Below are 13910 nucleotides of genomic sequence, written 5' to 3' on the forward strand. Positions count from 1 at the left end.
TATACCATTGTTTACCTTGGGAGCCGGCACTGGACTAAAGAGATCCAGCCCTTTCAATCTCCCTCTCTACTGACTGGGACTCATTGTTGAAGACTCAGTAGGGAAAGGGAGGGGGCTGCCAGCAAAGGTGGGAGAACTGCCCCTGAGAAAGTTTGAATTATGAGGTTCTTAGCCTCCAGGTAGGATCCTCTATCACATTTATCCAGTCCGTGTTGCAGCAAACACACTATGACTAGGCTTTGAACTGAGAGGGCTCATGTGGTGGTGATCCAAGAAAGTACACGTGAGGAAATAAAATAAGTAGGAGAGGGTTTTTTCTGGCCTTTAAAACCTCCCTCCCCAAGGCCCTTGGAAGTGGGTCTGCAACCCATTACTGGGTCCAGGGCTCAGATTTGAGCAACAGGTACAATCCTAAAGACCCAGATCAGGTTAAATGAAGAATCAAAGAATAGCAGTAATACACAGCCTTCTGTCACTAAATCCCTATTAAAGAGAGAGAAATTGGGCATCTGAGTAAAGTTACCATCCTAATCAGATGCCTAGACATCAGCAAAAAAATTAAAAGCCATACTAAGAAAAGGAAACTGTACAAACTAAACAACCTAGATGAAATGGATAAATTCCTAGAAATGCACAAACAACCTACACCGATGTTACATGAAATACAAGAACTTCACAAACCAATTACATTTAAAGAGATTGAAGCGGTCATCAGAAATCTTCCAACAAAGAAAAGATGCGGTTGTCAAAATATGATCATCTTGATCGATGAAGAAAATGCATTTGACAACCACATCTTTTCTTGATTGAAATACTTGGAAAGATAGGAATAGAAGGGAAATTCCTCAATATGATAAAGGACATGTATGAAAAACCCACAGCCAACTTTAACCTCAATGGGAGAGATCGAAAGCTTTCCCTCTAAGATCAGGAACAAGACAATGATATCCACTGTCGTCACCACTGTTATTATTATTTTTAATTAATTAATTTATTTCTCCCGCATCCCCTCATTGTTTGCACTTGCTGTGTCTGTTCGTCTTGTTTCTTTAGGAGGCACTGGGAACCGAACCTGGAACCTCCAGTGTGGGAGTGTGGGTTGGAGGTGCCTAATCGCTTGAACCACCTCTGTTCCTTGCTTTGTTGTATCTCTCATCATGTTTTTTCCTTCTTGTGTCTCTTGTTGCATCATCTTGTTGCACAAGCTCGCTGCACCTGCCAGTGGTGCCAGCTCGCTGTCTACTTTAGGAAGCACTGGGAACTAAATCAGGGACCTCCCATGTGGTAGGTGGGAGCTCAATTGCTTGATCCACATCAGCTTCCCAAGTCACCATTGTTACTCAACATTGTATTAGAAATTCTAGCTATATAGCAATTAGATGGGGGAAAAAAAGTCATCCAAATATGAAAAGAGGAAGTAAAACTGTCACTCTTTGTGGATGACATGATTCTATATTTAGAAAATTCTGAAATGTCTACAAAGCTACAGTAGCTAATAAACGAGTTAAGCAAAGTGGTAGGATACAAGATCAACATGCAGTAATGTTTCTGTACACTGATATTGAATAATTTGAGGAGGAAATCAGGGAGCAAATTCCATTTACAATAGTAACAAAAAGAATCTAATACCTAGGAATCAACATAACCAAAAGGACCTATACGCAGAAAACTACAAAGCAATGTTAAAAGAAACAAAGAAGACCTAAGCAAATGGAAAGACATTTTGTGTTCATGGATTGGGAGACTAAATACCACGAAGATGTCAATCCTATTGTGGCAGTTCCAAAAAGAAATACTATGTTTGTAAACTGATCTGTTCCTAAGGGTGTGATACCCTTTGATTGTATTAAATTCAGAGGTTTCACTTTTATTTGATCAAATTAAGTTTAGGGCTTTGATTCACCATGTCAGTAGGATGTTGAGTCCCTGCCCCTTTGTTGGGCAGAGATTCACACAGAAAACTACATGGCAGAGGAGAGAGCTTAATTTTTTGATGCTGGAGCCCCAGGGAGAGAGCTGAGCCATTTGCATGATAGTTTACAGCTGGCCTTGTGGAGAGAGCAAAGCATTTGAGCCATGAAAGTGAAAAGCTCTGGGAAGATAGATGAGCCTTATGCCAGCCTTTGGCTGAGATTGGAAGAAGCTGGGACCACAGAGCCTTAAGAGGAAGAGAAAGTTTGAACTATTGTAGAAATTGGCAGCGATCTTGCTCCAACATGTGGCAACAGACTTTGGTGATGGAAGTAACTTACTCTTTATGGCCTTGTGACTATAAGCTCTACCCCAAATAAATACCGTCTATAAAAGCCAACAGATTTCTGGTACTTTGCATCAGCAGCCCTTTGGCTGACTAATACACCTCCCCAAACTGATATTTAGATTCAATGCAAAACCAATCAAAATTCCAACAGCCTACTTTACAGAAACAGAAAAGGCAATTACCAAATCCATTTGGAAGGGAAAGTGTACCTGAATAACCAAAAGCATCCTAAAAAACAAGAGCAATGTGGGAGGAATTTCACTGCCTGACCTCGAAACATATTATAAAGCTACAGTGGTCAAAACAGCATGGTACTGCCATAAAGACAGACACATCCATCAGTGAAAAAGAATTGAGAGTCCAGAAATAAACCCTCATCTATGCAGCCAACTGTTTTTTGGCAAACCTAAAAAAGCCATGTTAACGGGATAAAACATTCTCTTCAAGAAATGGTGCTGGGAGACCTGGATATCCATAACCAAAAGAATGAAAGAAGACCCCTATCTCACTCACTAGGTAAGAATCAATTCAAAATGGCTCAAAGACCTAAATATAAAAGCCAGGACTGTAAAATTACTAGAAGTAAATGTAGTGAAATATCTACAAGACCTTTTGGTAGGTGGTGGTTTCTTGGACCTTATACCCAAAGAATGCACAACAAAAGAAAAAATAGATAAAAGGCACCTTCTTAAAATTAAACATTTTTGTACTTCATAGCACTTCCTCAGAAGGTGAAAAGGCAACCAACTCAATGGGAAAAATATTTGGAAATCATGTATCTGATAAGGGTTTAATATCCATGATATTTAAAGAAATGCTACAATTCAGCAATAAAAAAGTCAAATGACCGGAGTAAAAAATGGGCAAAAGACTTGAACAGACATTTGTCCAAAGAAGAAATACAAATGGCAAAACAAAAACAAAAGCAAAACCCACATGAAAAAAAGTTCAACATCACTAGCAATTAGAGAAATGCAAATCAAGCTATAACGATATCATTTCATACCTATTAGAATGACCATTATTAAAAAGTCAGAGAATTACAAGTGTTGGAGAGGATCTGGAACGATAGAAATGCTTGTTCACTGTTGGTGGGAATGTAGAATGGTACAGCCACCGCGCAGGACTCTTTGTCAGATCGTAAAAAAGTTGAAGAGAGACTTGCCAAGTGACCTGGCAAAACCATTACCAGGTATATATCCTGAAGAACTGAGAACAGTGACACGGACAGACATCTTCACACTGATGTTCATAGTGGCATTATTTATGATTGCCAAAAGATGGAAACACCCCAGTTGGCCATCAACTGATGAATGGATAAAAAAATTGTGGTGTATACACAGAATGGATTATGCAGCAGTAAGAAGAAATGAAGTCTTAAAGCATATGACAACATGGATGAATCTGGAGGAGATTATGTGGAGTGAGGTAAGCCAGACACAAAAGAACTGTATGATATCGCTAGAATGAACTAAATATGTTGTGTAATGTCGTGGAGTTAATAACTTGAATATGAGTCACCAGAAAATAGAATGAGGTTAGAGAATTGGAAGCTGAGGGTTAACTTGTGCAGAATTGGTAAAAAGGATGTGTGTTAATCTTTGGAAATGAATACAAAAGTTGAAAGCCCAACATAATGTTTGTAACTAGCGCTACTATACGGGTTTGGCAACAGTTTAAAGGCACTCTACAGTCATGTATATTACTAAAAAGAAAGCTTAAAAATGTAACATGGGAATGTTGTACAGTAATATTGCATGTTAAAAATGAATGTGCAATTATAAAATTGCATACATAAGACCATTTTTCTTTGAAACTGAACTAAAGTACTACATGTTGTATTTTTCCTTTTATATAAAATGTAAATATAATCAATTTATAAAGATGAAATTAGATTTGTGGTCATATAGGGCTGGGGAAGGACAGCAGGTTTCAGAGGTACCTGCTAAGGGGTGCAGGGTTTTTCTTTTTGGAGTAATGAAATTGTTCTAAAATCTTTTGTGGTGATGAATGTTAAAAGCCAAGAATTATATACACTTTGGCTAGATCATATGGTATGTGAATATACCTCAATAAAACTGCTTAAAAATTACTAAATGTGTAAGAATAAACAAGCCACCCCCGGAGTACCACGTAGGCAGCCCGTGTACGGTTAGAAAGCCACTTAAACTTTCATGACCCCATCAGGCAGGCCTCATCGTCATGCCCAGGTGCAGATGCGGGGACTAGGGAGTGTCCTAGAGGGTGGACCCCAGCATGTGGGAGCCGCCGTGGTGCGCCCAGCGCCTGAGGGTATCCCATCACTGTGTCCCTCTTTGACAGGCACCGAGTTGGGGTTCATGCCAACCAAACTGAGAAGAAAGGAACTGGCAACAGAGGTGAAGACCCGTTCATTTCTCGTGACTTTCCCGGAAATATTCTCCGCTTCCCCTAAATAAGGCGGCAAAGAGGCCGTGGAGGAGGTGCCCCGCCTCAGACCTCCAAAGCGCCTACGAACCGCCCCGGAGGCTCAGCACGGGTCAGTTGCACTTTCGCGGAGGGGGCGGGGCCTCCTGAGGAGAAGGCCAACCCCCGAGCCCCGATTGGCTGAGACGCCCGTCCATCGCTCCCGTCTCCCGCCCCGCCGCCGGGTGGCCGGGCGGGGCGCGCCGAGGCGGCTCGCGGTGCCAGACTGGCAGGGGGCGTGGCGCGAGGGCGGGCCGGGGGGCGTGGCGGCCGGGCCCGGCGCCGCGCGCGTCACGCCCGCGGCCCCGCCCCCGCCCCGCGCGGCTGCCTCGGCCGGGTCCCGCGGCCCGCTCAGTGCGCGCGGCACGTTCCCCGCGGCGCTCCCGCTCGTCGGCCCGCGCCCGCCCCGCATCGCCCGCGCTCTCCCCACGCGCGCGCCCTCGAGGCCGGGCGCCGGCTCCGCGGCCCTCGCGCGCCCGCGGCTCGGCGGCGGCGGCGGACGGCGCGGGGCAGCGCGGTAGCGGCCGCGGGGGGCTGGCCGGCCGGCGGGCCATGGAGGCGGACGGGGCCGGCGAACAGATGCGACCGCTGCTCACCCGGGTACGGAGCGCGGCCGGGCGGGGCGGGGGGCGCGCGGACAGAGGCGGGGGCGCGCCCGGGGGGCCCGGCGCGGCGGCGGCCCCTTTGTGTGGCGGGCGGGCGGCCGGGGCATCCCGCGCGCCGCCGCGCCCGCCCTCCGCGCCGCGGCGCTCTCCCGCCGCGTCCCGCCCGCCGGCGCCCGGGGCAGCCCCGCCGCGGCTCCACCTGCCTGCGGCCCCGGGCGGCGCTCTTTGTCCCTCGCCGCGCCGTCCCCGGCCGCCCCGCGGGGCGCTTTGTTCCCCGCGCCTCCGGCCGCGTGCACGAGCCGCCCGGCGCTCCCCCGGCCCGCAGCGCGGAGGCGCGTCCCGCCGGGCAGAGGCGCCCCGCGGTCCCGGCGCGGCGGCGGCGCCGAGCAGAGCCCCGGGACGCGGCTCCTGGCGAGCGGCTCCGGGTCGTTATCCTTGGCTTCGGGGTTCAGGGGGCTGGGGTGGGGGCTTTCAGAGGCCCGCGGTCCCTTTCGGGGTCGTGAATCTGGACGGGTGGCCCGTGCTCCAGAGGCGGACTTCCTGCTTTCGAGTGGCGTGCGAGCATGTGTCCCCGCGGTGGGATCCTCTTCGCCCTCCTCCGCGGTGACTCAAGGGGCACGGAGGGCTTCGAAATTTTCCTACTCCCGGTTCTTGCTCTGCAACCAGAAGAGGAGGGAAGGGTACGGGGAGAATTTTCCAGTCTTTCACAACTAACAGGAAAATTGCTTTTCATGTGTTTTTTATTCAAGACTTTCCCCTTAAACCTCCCGTCCTTTTTTTTTTTTTTTTTTTTAGTTATAAGATGATTGTAAGGCCCAGGAGTGGAGGCTTTCATTATTTCAGAATGTTCATCTGTAAGTTCTCAAAACCTATGAGGAAATCTGAGCCTGCAGACAGGGAAGACATTTAGTGGTGGTTATTGAGCAGATCATTTGGAAACTCATCCCAAAGGCTCTCTGCAAAATTTTGTGTGTGGCCTTTGAATTAAACTGTTTCGAATGTGCTTTTTAGCACATCTCTTGTAATGTGTATCAGATACACTGTTCTCTGTGATTAAAGTTATTTGCTGTAAAGAGCTCATGAGTTCTCGTAATGCTGAATAGAAACAATGATGTGTTCTCAGTATTTTTTCGCCTACTTAAGTAGCAGAAGCAGCCTATTGATAAGGCCGTTGTCCCCTGGAATCATTCATTCATTGTACTCTCATTTATTCAGAACCTCTCTAGTATCCTGTCAGACAGAACAAGCCCTGCCCTACTGGAATTTACAGTCAGGTGGGGGAGAGAAATGACAAAGGGATTACCAGGACTGTTTATTAATGGCATGCAGGGGAACATTTTGGAAAGGCGTACCTCCAAAATCTTTGAGAAGATAAGACTTGTTTACTGTGAAGATACACAGATTGATAATAGAAATCGAATGCAATAAGCTGTCACCGTCTAAAAAATAGAGCGGGGGAACAGTAGTAAGTGTTGATTGAGGCAGTCCTGCAAGGGCATTGGCAAGAGAGGAAGTACTGCCATTGATAAAGTGTAAGCTTTCCTTACCCATTTTCCCCTGGTAAATGAAAGTCATAAAAGTGGAAGATTATATTGGTCATAGTTTTTCTCTAATTCATAGTGGACTGCTTAGCAGAGCCAAAGAAGTGGAACAAAGTTAATATTCATAAAATATTTTTCTTAGGTTTAAAATTATGAAAGAACTTTAAATAAATTGGTGGCAGTCTGGAGTCCATCTGTTTGATAATTTAGGCCCCAAGAATTCTGTTCTAAAACTACTTAATTTTCGCTGATCATGGTATTGGGATAGAGAAAGAAAAGTCATTTTACAGAAAGGCAGCATTTGTTTTGCTTTGTTACCAAACTCATCACTGCAGGCCTCACTTAGAATTGCCTTGAGCTGTCATCCTAATTTTCCGCTGGAGGTGAATTCCTTTTTCATCAAGTGGCACTGTTAGAAAGTTCCCAGGTTTTATCAAGTGATCTACTTTCTTCTAAACAGAACATGATTGAACACAGTTTTGTTACCACTGAAGATAGGGGGTTGTTCTATGAATTTTGTTACATGGTTTAATTCATTTTATGTGTATTAAGTATCTCGTAGGTGCCCAGGCACTGGGGATATAGGCAAACAAGGCAATAGACTTCTGCCCTCATTGAGCTTATTTTGGCACATGTAGGTGAAAACAGTGATGGCACTTACATTCCTACTAATTCCATTTGTGAGTGCTAGTTAGAACATTTTCCTGAATCTGTTAGAATTACTTTTTAAAAAAAATAGTCCTTACAATAAATGAAAGGTAATAACCCAATTTGCATTCAGTGTTTATTGGCAAATGGAAGTTTTCTCTGCATCTGTAAGTAAGCTTTCTGTTTATGGAACTGTGGTTAGGTATTTTGGCACCTTGGGCATATTACCAGGATTTCACTTACCTTTTTGCCTTCTTGCTAATTTTGGGCCACAGTCCATGGACCTGTAATAAAAGGAGCCAGCAAATCTGTCATCTGTCCAAGTGAAACTGCAGGACAATTGAGGTGGACTGAAGAATTGTTTTGTCTGGTAATTGAGACTGGGAAGTACACAGGTTTCTTCTTAGAGAGGTTAGGCTATGAAAATTAGTGTTTTGTTACACTAGACTCCTGTCACTTGAGTAGGTTAAAATCAAAAGCCAAAATAACTTGGTGTTAAAGGAACCTGGTATATTATTTTAGTGGTATGTGGCCTGCTAACCAATATATTCTGAAACTTGGGTAGATCTGCTTGTCAACATCCTGTAATGGGTTTTTTTTCTTCCTCTTTCCCTCCACCTCTTTCTTACTGTATGTTACAGTAAATATGATCTTAAAGCGGTTAGGATCTGCATCTGGCAAATGGGCCATTTATATTAAGATGCATGTAAGTGATTCATGGGGTTAATGTTATAAGTTAATCTTAGATCAATGTAATTTTGATTTATTATATAAACTTAGATTATGTAATAGCCTCTTCTTACTGTTTATGACTTCTATAGGTATCACTTTTTATCCATACTGTACTTTCAATTTTACTATATGCATGTACTAGTAATAAAGTGAGTTGCTTATAGATATATAAGTGCAGATAAACCCCTTTTCGAATGAGAATTTTTGATTACTGGACAAGCAGATAGCTATTCCAGCATTCCAGCTTACAGTGAAATCTAGACAACTTATCGTATTTTGTTGCATGGTATTCTTTGAATTTTACAACTTGGAGAGACTTTTAGGATGTTATGTGATTATAACTAATAAACCATTAAAGGATCTCTGGCTGGCTGGAGTTGTTATGACAGTATTTGTCAGTGCTGTTAATCTCCCTGAGTGTAGACGCCTGGCAAACTAGAGTAGTGCCAGGCTACCTAAATAAGTGACTTTTTCTTTCCATGAACTAGGCATTTTTCAATGACTGCTCTAAGATGAGAGGGACCAAACGATTTTCTTTTCAGTACTTGGTTTAGGAGAACACGATTATGAGATAGATAAACATTTTATCTGGAGCAGATATGCTAGTGCAGGCAGGTTCTACTTTAGCTGTTTTAAGCAAATTTTCAAATTTCCTTCAAAGAGGATGTTTTAAAATATTTTAATTTTTCTTAAGCTATAGTTTAGATGTTAAAAAATTTAAGCAGTTATGACAATATCAAAATGAAGGGTAAAGCACAAACCAACTCTCATAATGAAGTAGAAGAGATACTTTGTGCTTTAAAATTTTTTTTAAATTTTGAAATAATTTCAAATTAATGGGAAAGTTGCAAAAAATAATACAAACACAATAGAGAGAACTCCAGCATACCCATCAGATATCCAGATTTACCAACTTGTAACATTTTTCCACACCTGTTTTGTCTGTCTTTTAACCATTTGAGAGTAGGTGGCACTTATCATCCTCCTCTAACCCTAATCAATACTTCCATGTGTATTTCCTAACAACAATGATACTTACGTAACCACATTAAGTACAGTTATCAAGTAAAAGAAATTAAGCATTAATAGAAAGCATACAGTCTATATTCTGATTTTTTTCAGTTCCAATCACATCCTTTTGGACATTTTGTTAGATTTGATCCAGGATTATATGTTACATTTGATTATCATTGTCTCTTTAACCTTTCTCTTTCTCTCATTTATTTCTTTAAATGAGCACTGATTTTTTTTTTTAAGATTTAATTTTTATTTATTTCTCTTCCCTTCCTCCCCCCCCAGTTGTCTACTCTCTGTTTCCATTTTGCTGTGTGTTCTTCTGTGTCCCCTTGTATTCTTGTCAGCGGCACCGGGAATCTGTGTTTCTTTTTGTTGCATCATCTTGTTGTGCCAGCTCTCCGTGTGTGCTTTGCCACTTCTGGGCAGGCCGTACTTTCTTTTGCGCTGGGCGGCTCTCCTTACAGGGTCCACTCGTTGCGCGTTGATGCGGGGGACACCCCTGCATGGCACAGCACTCCTTGCGTGCATCAGCACTGCACGTGGGCCAGCTCACCACATGGGCCGGGAGGCCCTGGGTTTGAACCTTGGATCTCCCATGTGGTAGGTGGACGCTCTATCCGTTGAGCCAAATCTGCTTCCTTCTCTCTCTCTTAAATTGTGGTAACATACACACAGCTTAGAATTTCCTCTCAGCCACTCTCAAGCAAACAATTCACTAGTACTAGTCACATTCACATTGTTGTGCTATCATCATCACTACCCATTATCAAAACTTTTCCATGAGTTGAAATACAAACCTGAACCCTTTGTGCGTTAACTTTTATCCCCCTCCCCACTAATCTGTACTCTACTTTCTGTCTCTGAATTTGCATATTCTAGTTGTTTCATTTAAGGGGAATCACACAGTATCTGGCCTTTGTGTCTGGCTTATTTCACTCAATACGGTATCTTCAGTGTTCATCCATGCTCTCCCATGTATCAGAAGTTCATTCCTTTTTACAGCCAAGTAATGTTCCACTGTATGTATAGACCACATTTTGTTCATCCATACATCAGTGATGGACACAGGTTGCTTCCACCAATTTGCCTTCTGTGAAGAACTGGTGCTATGATCATTGTGTTTTGTTTTTTTTTTAAAGATTTATTTATATATTTAATTCCCCTCCCACCCCCGGTTGTCTGTTCTCTGTGTCTATTTGCTGCGTCTTGTTTCTTTGTCCGCTTCTGTTGTCGTCAGCGGCACGGGAAGTGTGGGCAGCGCCATTCCTGGGCAGGCTGCACTTTCTTTCGCGCTGGGCGGCTCTCCTTACGGGGGGGAATTCCTTGCGTGTGGGGCTCCCCTACGTGGGGGACACCCCTGCATGGCACGGCACTCCTTGCACGCATCAGCACTGCGCATGGGCCAGCTCCACACAGGCCAAGGAGGCCCAGGGCTTGAACCGCGGACCTCTCATGTGGTAGACGGACGCCCTAACCACTGGGCCAAGTCCGTTTCCCTAGTGCTATGATCATTGTTGTACAAATAAAATGTCTTAGTGTTTTAAAGATCTTTTTTTTAAAATTTAACGCTCATTCTGTTTACATCCTCAGAAAGGATAGAAGTCATCTTCTCTTTCTGGGCTCTGAAACTATTGCTTATTGTGCCCAATTTGGAGAAGGTATTGAGTTGTCTCTTATCTCAGATTAGGAACTTGAGAAATGAGTATCTGTTTGAAAATGAATTCATTCTTGGAAGATGGCTATATTCTATTTTATTATAGAAGGGCATGATTGGAATGAGTTTTCAAGAGTATGGGAAAAGGGAAAAAGATGATACTTAAAATCTTTCATAATTTGCTGCAAAACATAATTGACACTATTATTTTGTGCTTGGTGTGTGTTCTTTGATATACAGAATGTTTTCAGTTTAATACAGTTTTCTAGAAAAATACTGAAAACAGTTACACAGAAATCCTTTTACTTTAAGGTTTGGTATACTCAACAAAAGTAGGAGTAAAGCAAATTTATACATCGTTGAGTATAAATTTGATAATGAATTCCATAGTAGTACTGGATATGTTTCTGTTAGGAAAAAGTCTCCTGAGTAGCAGTCAATTTTGGTATAGTAGGATTTAAATGAGAATTTTCCTTTTTTTTTTAAGGAGGTACTGGGGAATGAACCACCTTGTACATGGGAATTAGGTACTCAACCACTGAGCTACATCGGTTCCCAATGAGAATTTCTGCTCCCAATGAGAGTTTTTTTTTAGGAGGTACAAGGATTGAACCCAGGACCTTGTACATAGGAAGCTGGCATTCAACCACTTGAGCTACATCTGCTCTTGGAACTTTCCATTTTATTATACTTCGGGTACTGTGATACTCTCTTGATCTGGAAGACATTTTCTGTTTCAAAAATTTTAGAACGTTTTAATATTTGCTGTGTGCTTGTGGAGAAGAGAACGGGGGAAAGGAAGTTGACCAGGGAAGAAAGAAGATTGTTCCAGGACTGCTTTTCTTTGAATTACAAAGGACACCCCCTGTAGGCAGATACAAGCTTGAGCACTAGACGTGGTGGGAAGAGCCTGGGCTGGCCTTCGGCCTCCATTGGCCTTCTCTGGATGCCCTCCTGTAGGGCACTCCCTGCAAAACCACATGTAGTAGCCCTGGGACATACTGACTTTCTAATTTAATACCTCTCTCCTAGTCATTTCCCTTGCTAGACTTATAATCACGACTGGGAGTTCTTTGATCTACATATAAAACTTCCAGATGTTTTTCTCCTTTCTCATGGATATTCACATTGTTATATTGGGATTTGCAGTAGAATTATATTTCTAGTAGATGATGCTGTCCAATGTGAAATATATTGTTCTAAAAACCCTTGACATTAAGACTTCATATTGTGTAAAATGAATTAAAGATCTACTTTTTAAATTCTATAATAATCAAAAATATTTATTTGATATAAGAGATAGCTATGCAAAAATCAGATTACATATAAGCCCTAATAAGAGTTCCTTAATAGAATTTACTTTGCTTGATATGATTAATTGTTAAGCATAATCTGTTAGATAATCTTTGTTTTGCACTAAGGTACACTTCATAGTGAATTCTCCACTGTTTCTTTTCATTAGCATTGTGGGAAAAGTTTTCTGGGTTCTGTCCTAGCATTTGAAGTATTAATGTATTAGATTATGTAGCACTGTCTAGTTAAAAGTTGCTTTAAAAATTGAGGTTCTTTTTTTTCTTTTTTTTTTTTTTAAAAGATTTGTTTATTTATTTCTACCCCCTCCCTCCCTTGTCAGCACACAGAGAGCATCTCTGTGTTCTTTCACTGTGTGCTCTTCTGTGTCTGCTTGTATTCTCATTAGGTGGCTCCAGGAACCGATCCTGGGATCCTTCCAGAGTGGGAGAGAGGCAATCATTCTCTTGCTCCACCACAGCTCCCTGGTCTGCTGCGTTTCTTATCTCTCTTCTGTGTCTCTTTTTCTTGCGTCATCTTGCTGCGCCAGCTCTCCGCATGGGCCAGCACTGCTGCATGGGGCAGCACTCTATGCAGGCCAGCACTCCGTGTGCGCCAGCTCACCACTCGGGCCAGCTTGCCAGTTTGCCTTCACCAGGAGACCCTGGGCATCGAACCCTGGACCTCCTGTATGGTAGATGGGAGCCCAGTTGCTTGAGCCACATCCGCTTCCCTAAAAATTAAGTTTCTTAATATGGGCTCCATAGGGTCTGTGGATGGGCCTCAGGGCTCAGTGAATCCCCCCAAACTATGAAAAATTTTATGCACTTTGGCATTTTTTTCCTGGAAGTGGGTCAAATAATTTTACATTCAGTCTCAAAGGGGTTTATAATCCAAAAACAAAAAACAAACAAAAACAACTGAGGAATGCCTGTTTTACAAATGAGCTCAGCTTGATTTTCTGCCTCTTTTAGGAGTTGACATCACACTTTGCTTAAATAGATGGCAATAGTACATCCACCCCAGTGTTTCTTACTTATGTTTGTTACATGGAATACTAGATATGTAGGAGGCTCTGCCAAAGAATTGTTGTGTAGCCAGGTAAGCAGTGCCACAGTTGTTTTCTGAAGATTCAAAAATGCATAAAGTATTAAAGGCACTGAGAAGTGTTATAATAAATAAATACATTAAGCTTTGAGGAGAGATTGCAGTTTGTAAGTTGGCAATTCCTGATGTTTTTCACAAATATGAATAGTAGTTCACTAGTATGTAGTGTTATATATTAGGTCTAAGAAAGTAAATCATATATTATTGACGTATAAGCTATCCAATATATACTTTCCCCCCTATAAATTAAGATATTACTTTGTAACAGTAACAGGAGAGAGATGAAAATGTTTCACTTAAGATGCTCTGGAAGCAACCTACTAGGACACTGAATAAATTATAATATATTCATATAGCAGGATACTATTGCTATACAAAAAAGAATAAGAACGATCTTTTTGTGCAAATGTGGAGAGATCTCAAGGATAAATTATTAGGCTAACAAAGCAAAACAAGATGTGGGGTAGTAAACTATGTGGTTCCTTTCATGAACGGGAGGAGTAAGAATATGTATTTGTGCTTACTAATGTTTGCATAAACAAGAAATTAATAAACAAAGGTTGCCATTGAGGGAGAGAGGGAATAGGAATTGGAACAAGAGTGGGTACAAG

The 13910-nt window shown here is 42.6% G+C and overlaps 1 protein-coding gene and 1 pseudogene across 2 annotated transcripts in view; one reads left to right on the top strand and one right to left on the bottom strand.

Moving 5' to 3' along the window:
• Nucleotides 1-5130: 5130 nt before the first annotated feature.
• SLC4A7 (solute carrier family 4 member 7) overlaps nt 5131-13910 on the top strand; it is a 116444-nt gene continuing 107664 nt past the window's right edge. The window contains exon 1 of one of the 2 annotated variants that reach the window (XM_058290765.2): nt 5131-5305. In XM_058290765.2, the coding sequence (XP_058146748.1) occupies nt 5258-5305 (48 nt within the window). In that variant the 5' untranslated portion in view covers nt 5131-5257. The remainder of the gene's footprint in view (nt 5306-13910) is intronic. The other variant, XM_071212862.1, reaches the window with a different exon arrangement.
• LOC139437939 (dnaJ homolog subfamily C member 9-like) overlaps nt 5782-13910 on the bottom strand; it is a 46065-nt pseudogene continuing 37936 nt past the window's right edge.

Source organism: Dasypus novemcinctus, chromosome 31, assembly GCF_030445035.2.
Source record: "Dasypus novemcinctus isolate mDasNov1 chromosome 31, mDasNov1.1.hap2, whole genome shotgun sequence".
In the NCBI taxonomy this organism is placed as follows: domain Eukaryota; kingdom Metazoa; phylum Chordata; class Mammalia; order Cingulata; family Dasypodidae; genus Dasypus; species Dasypus novemcinctus.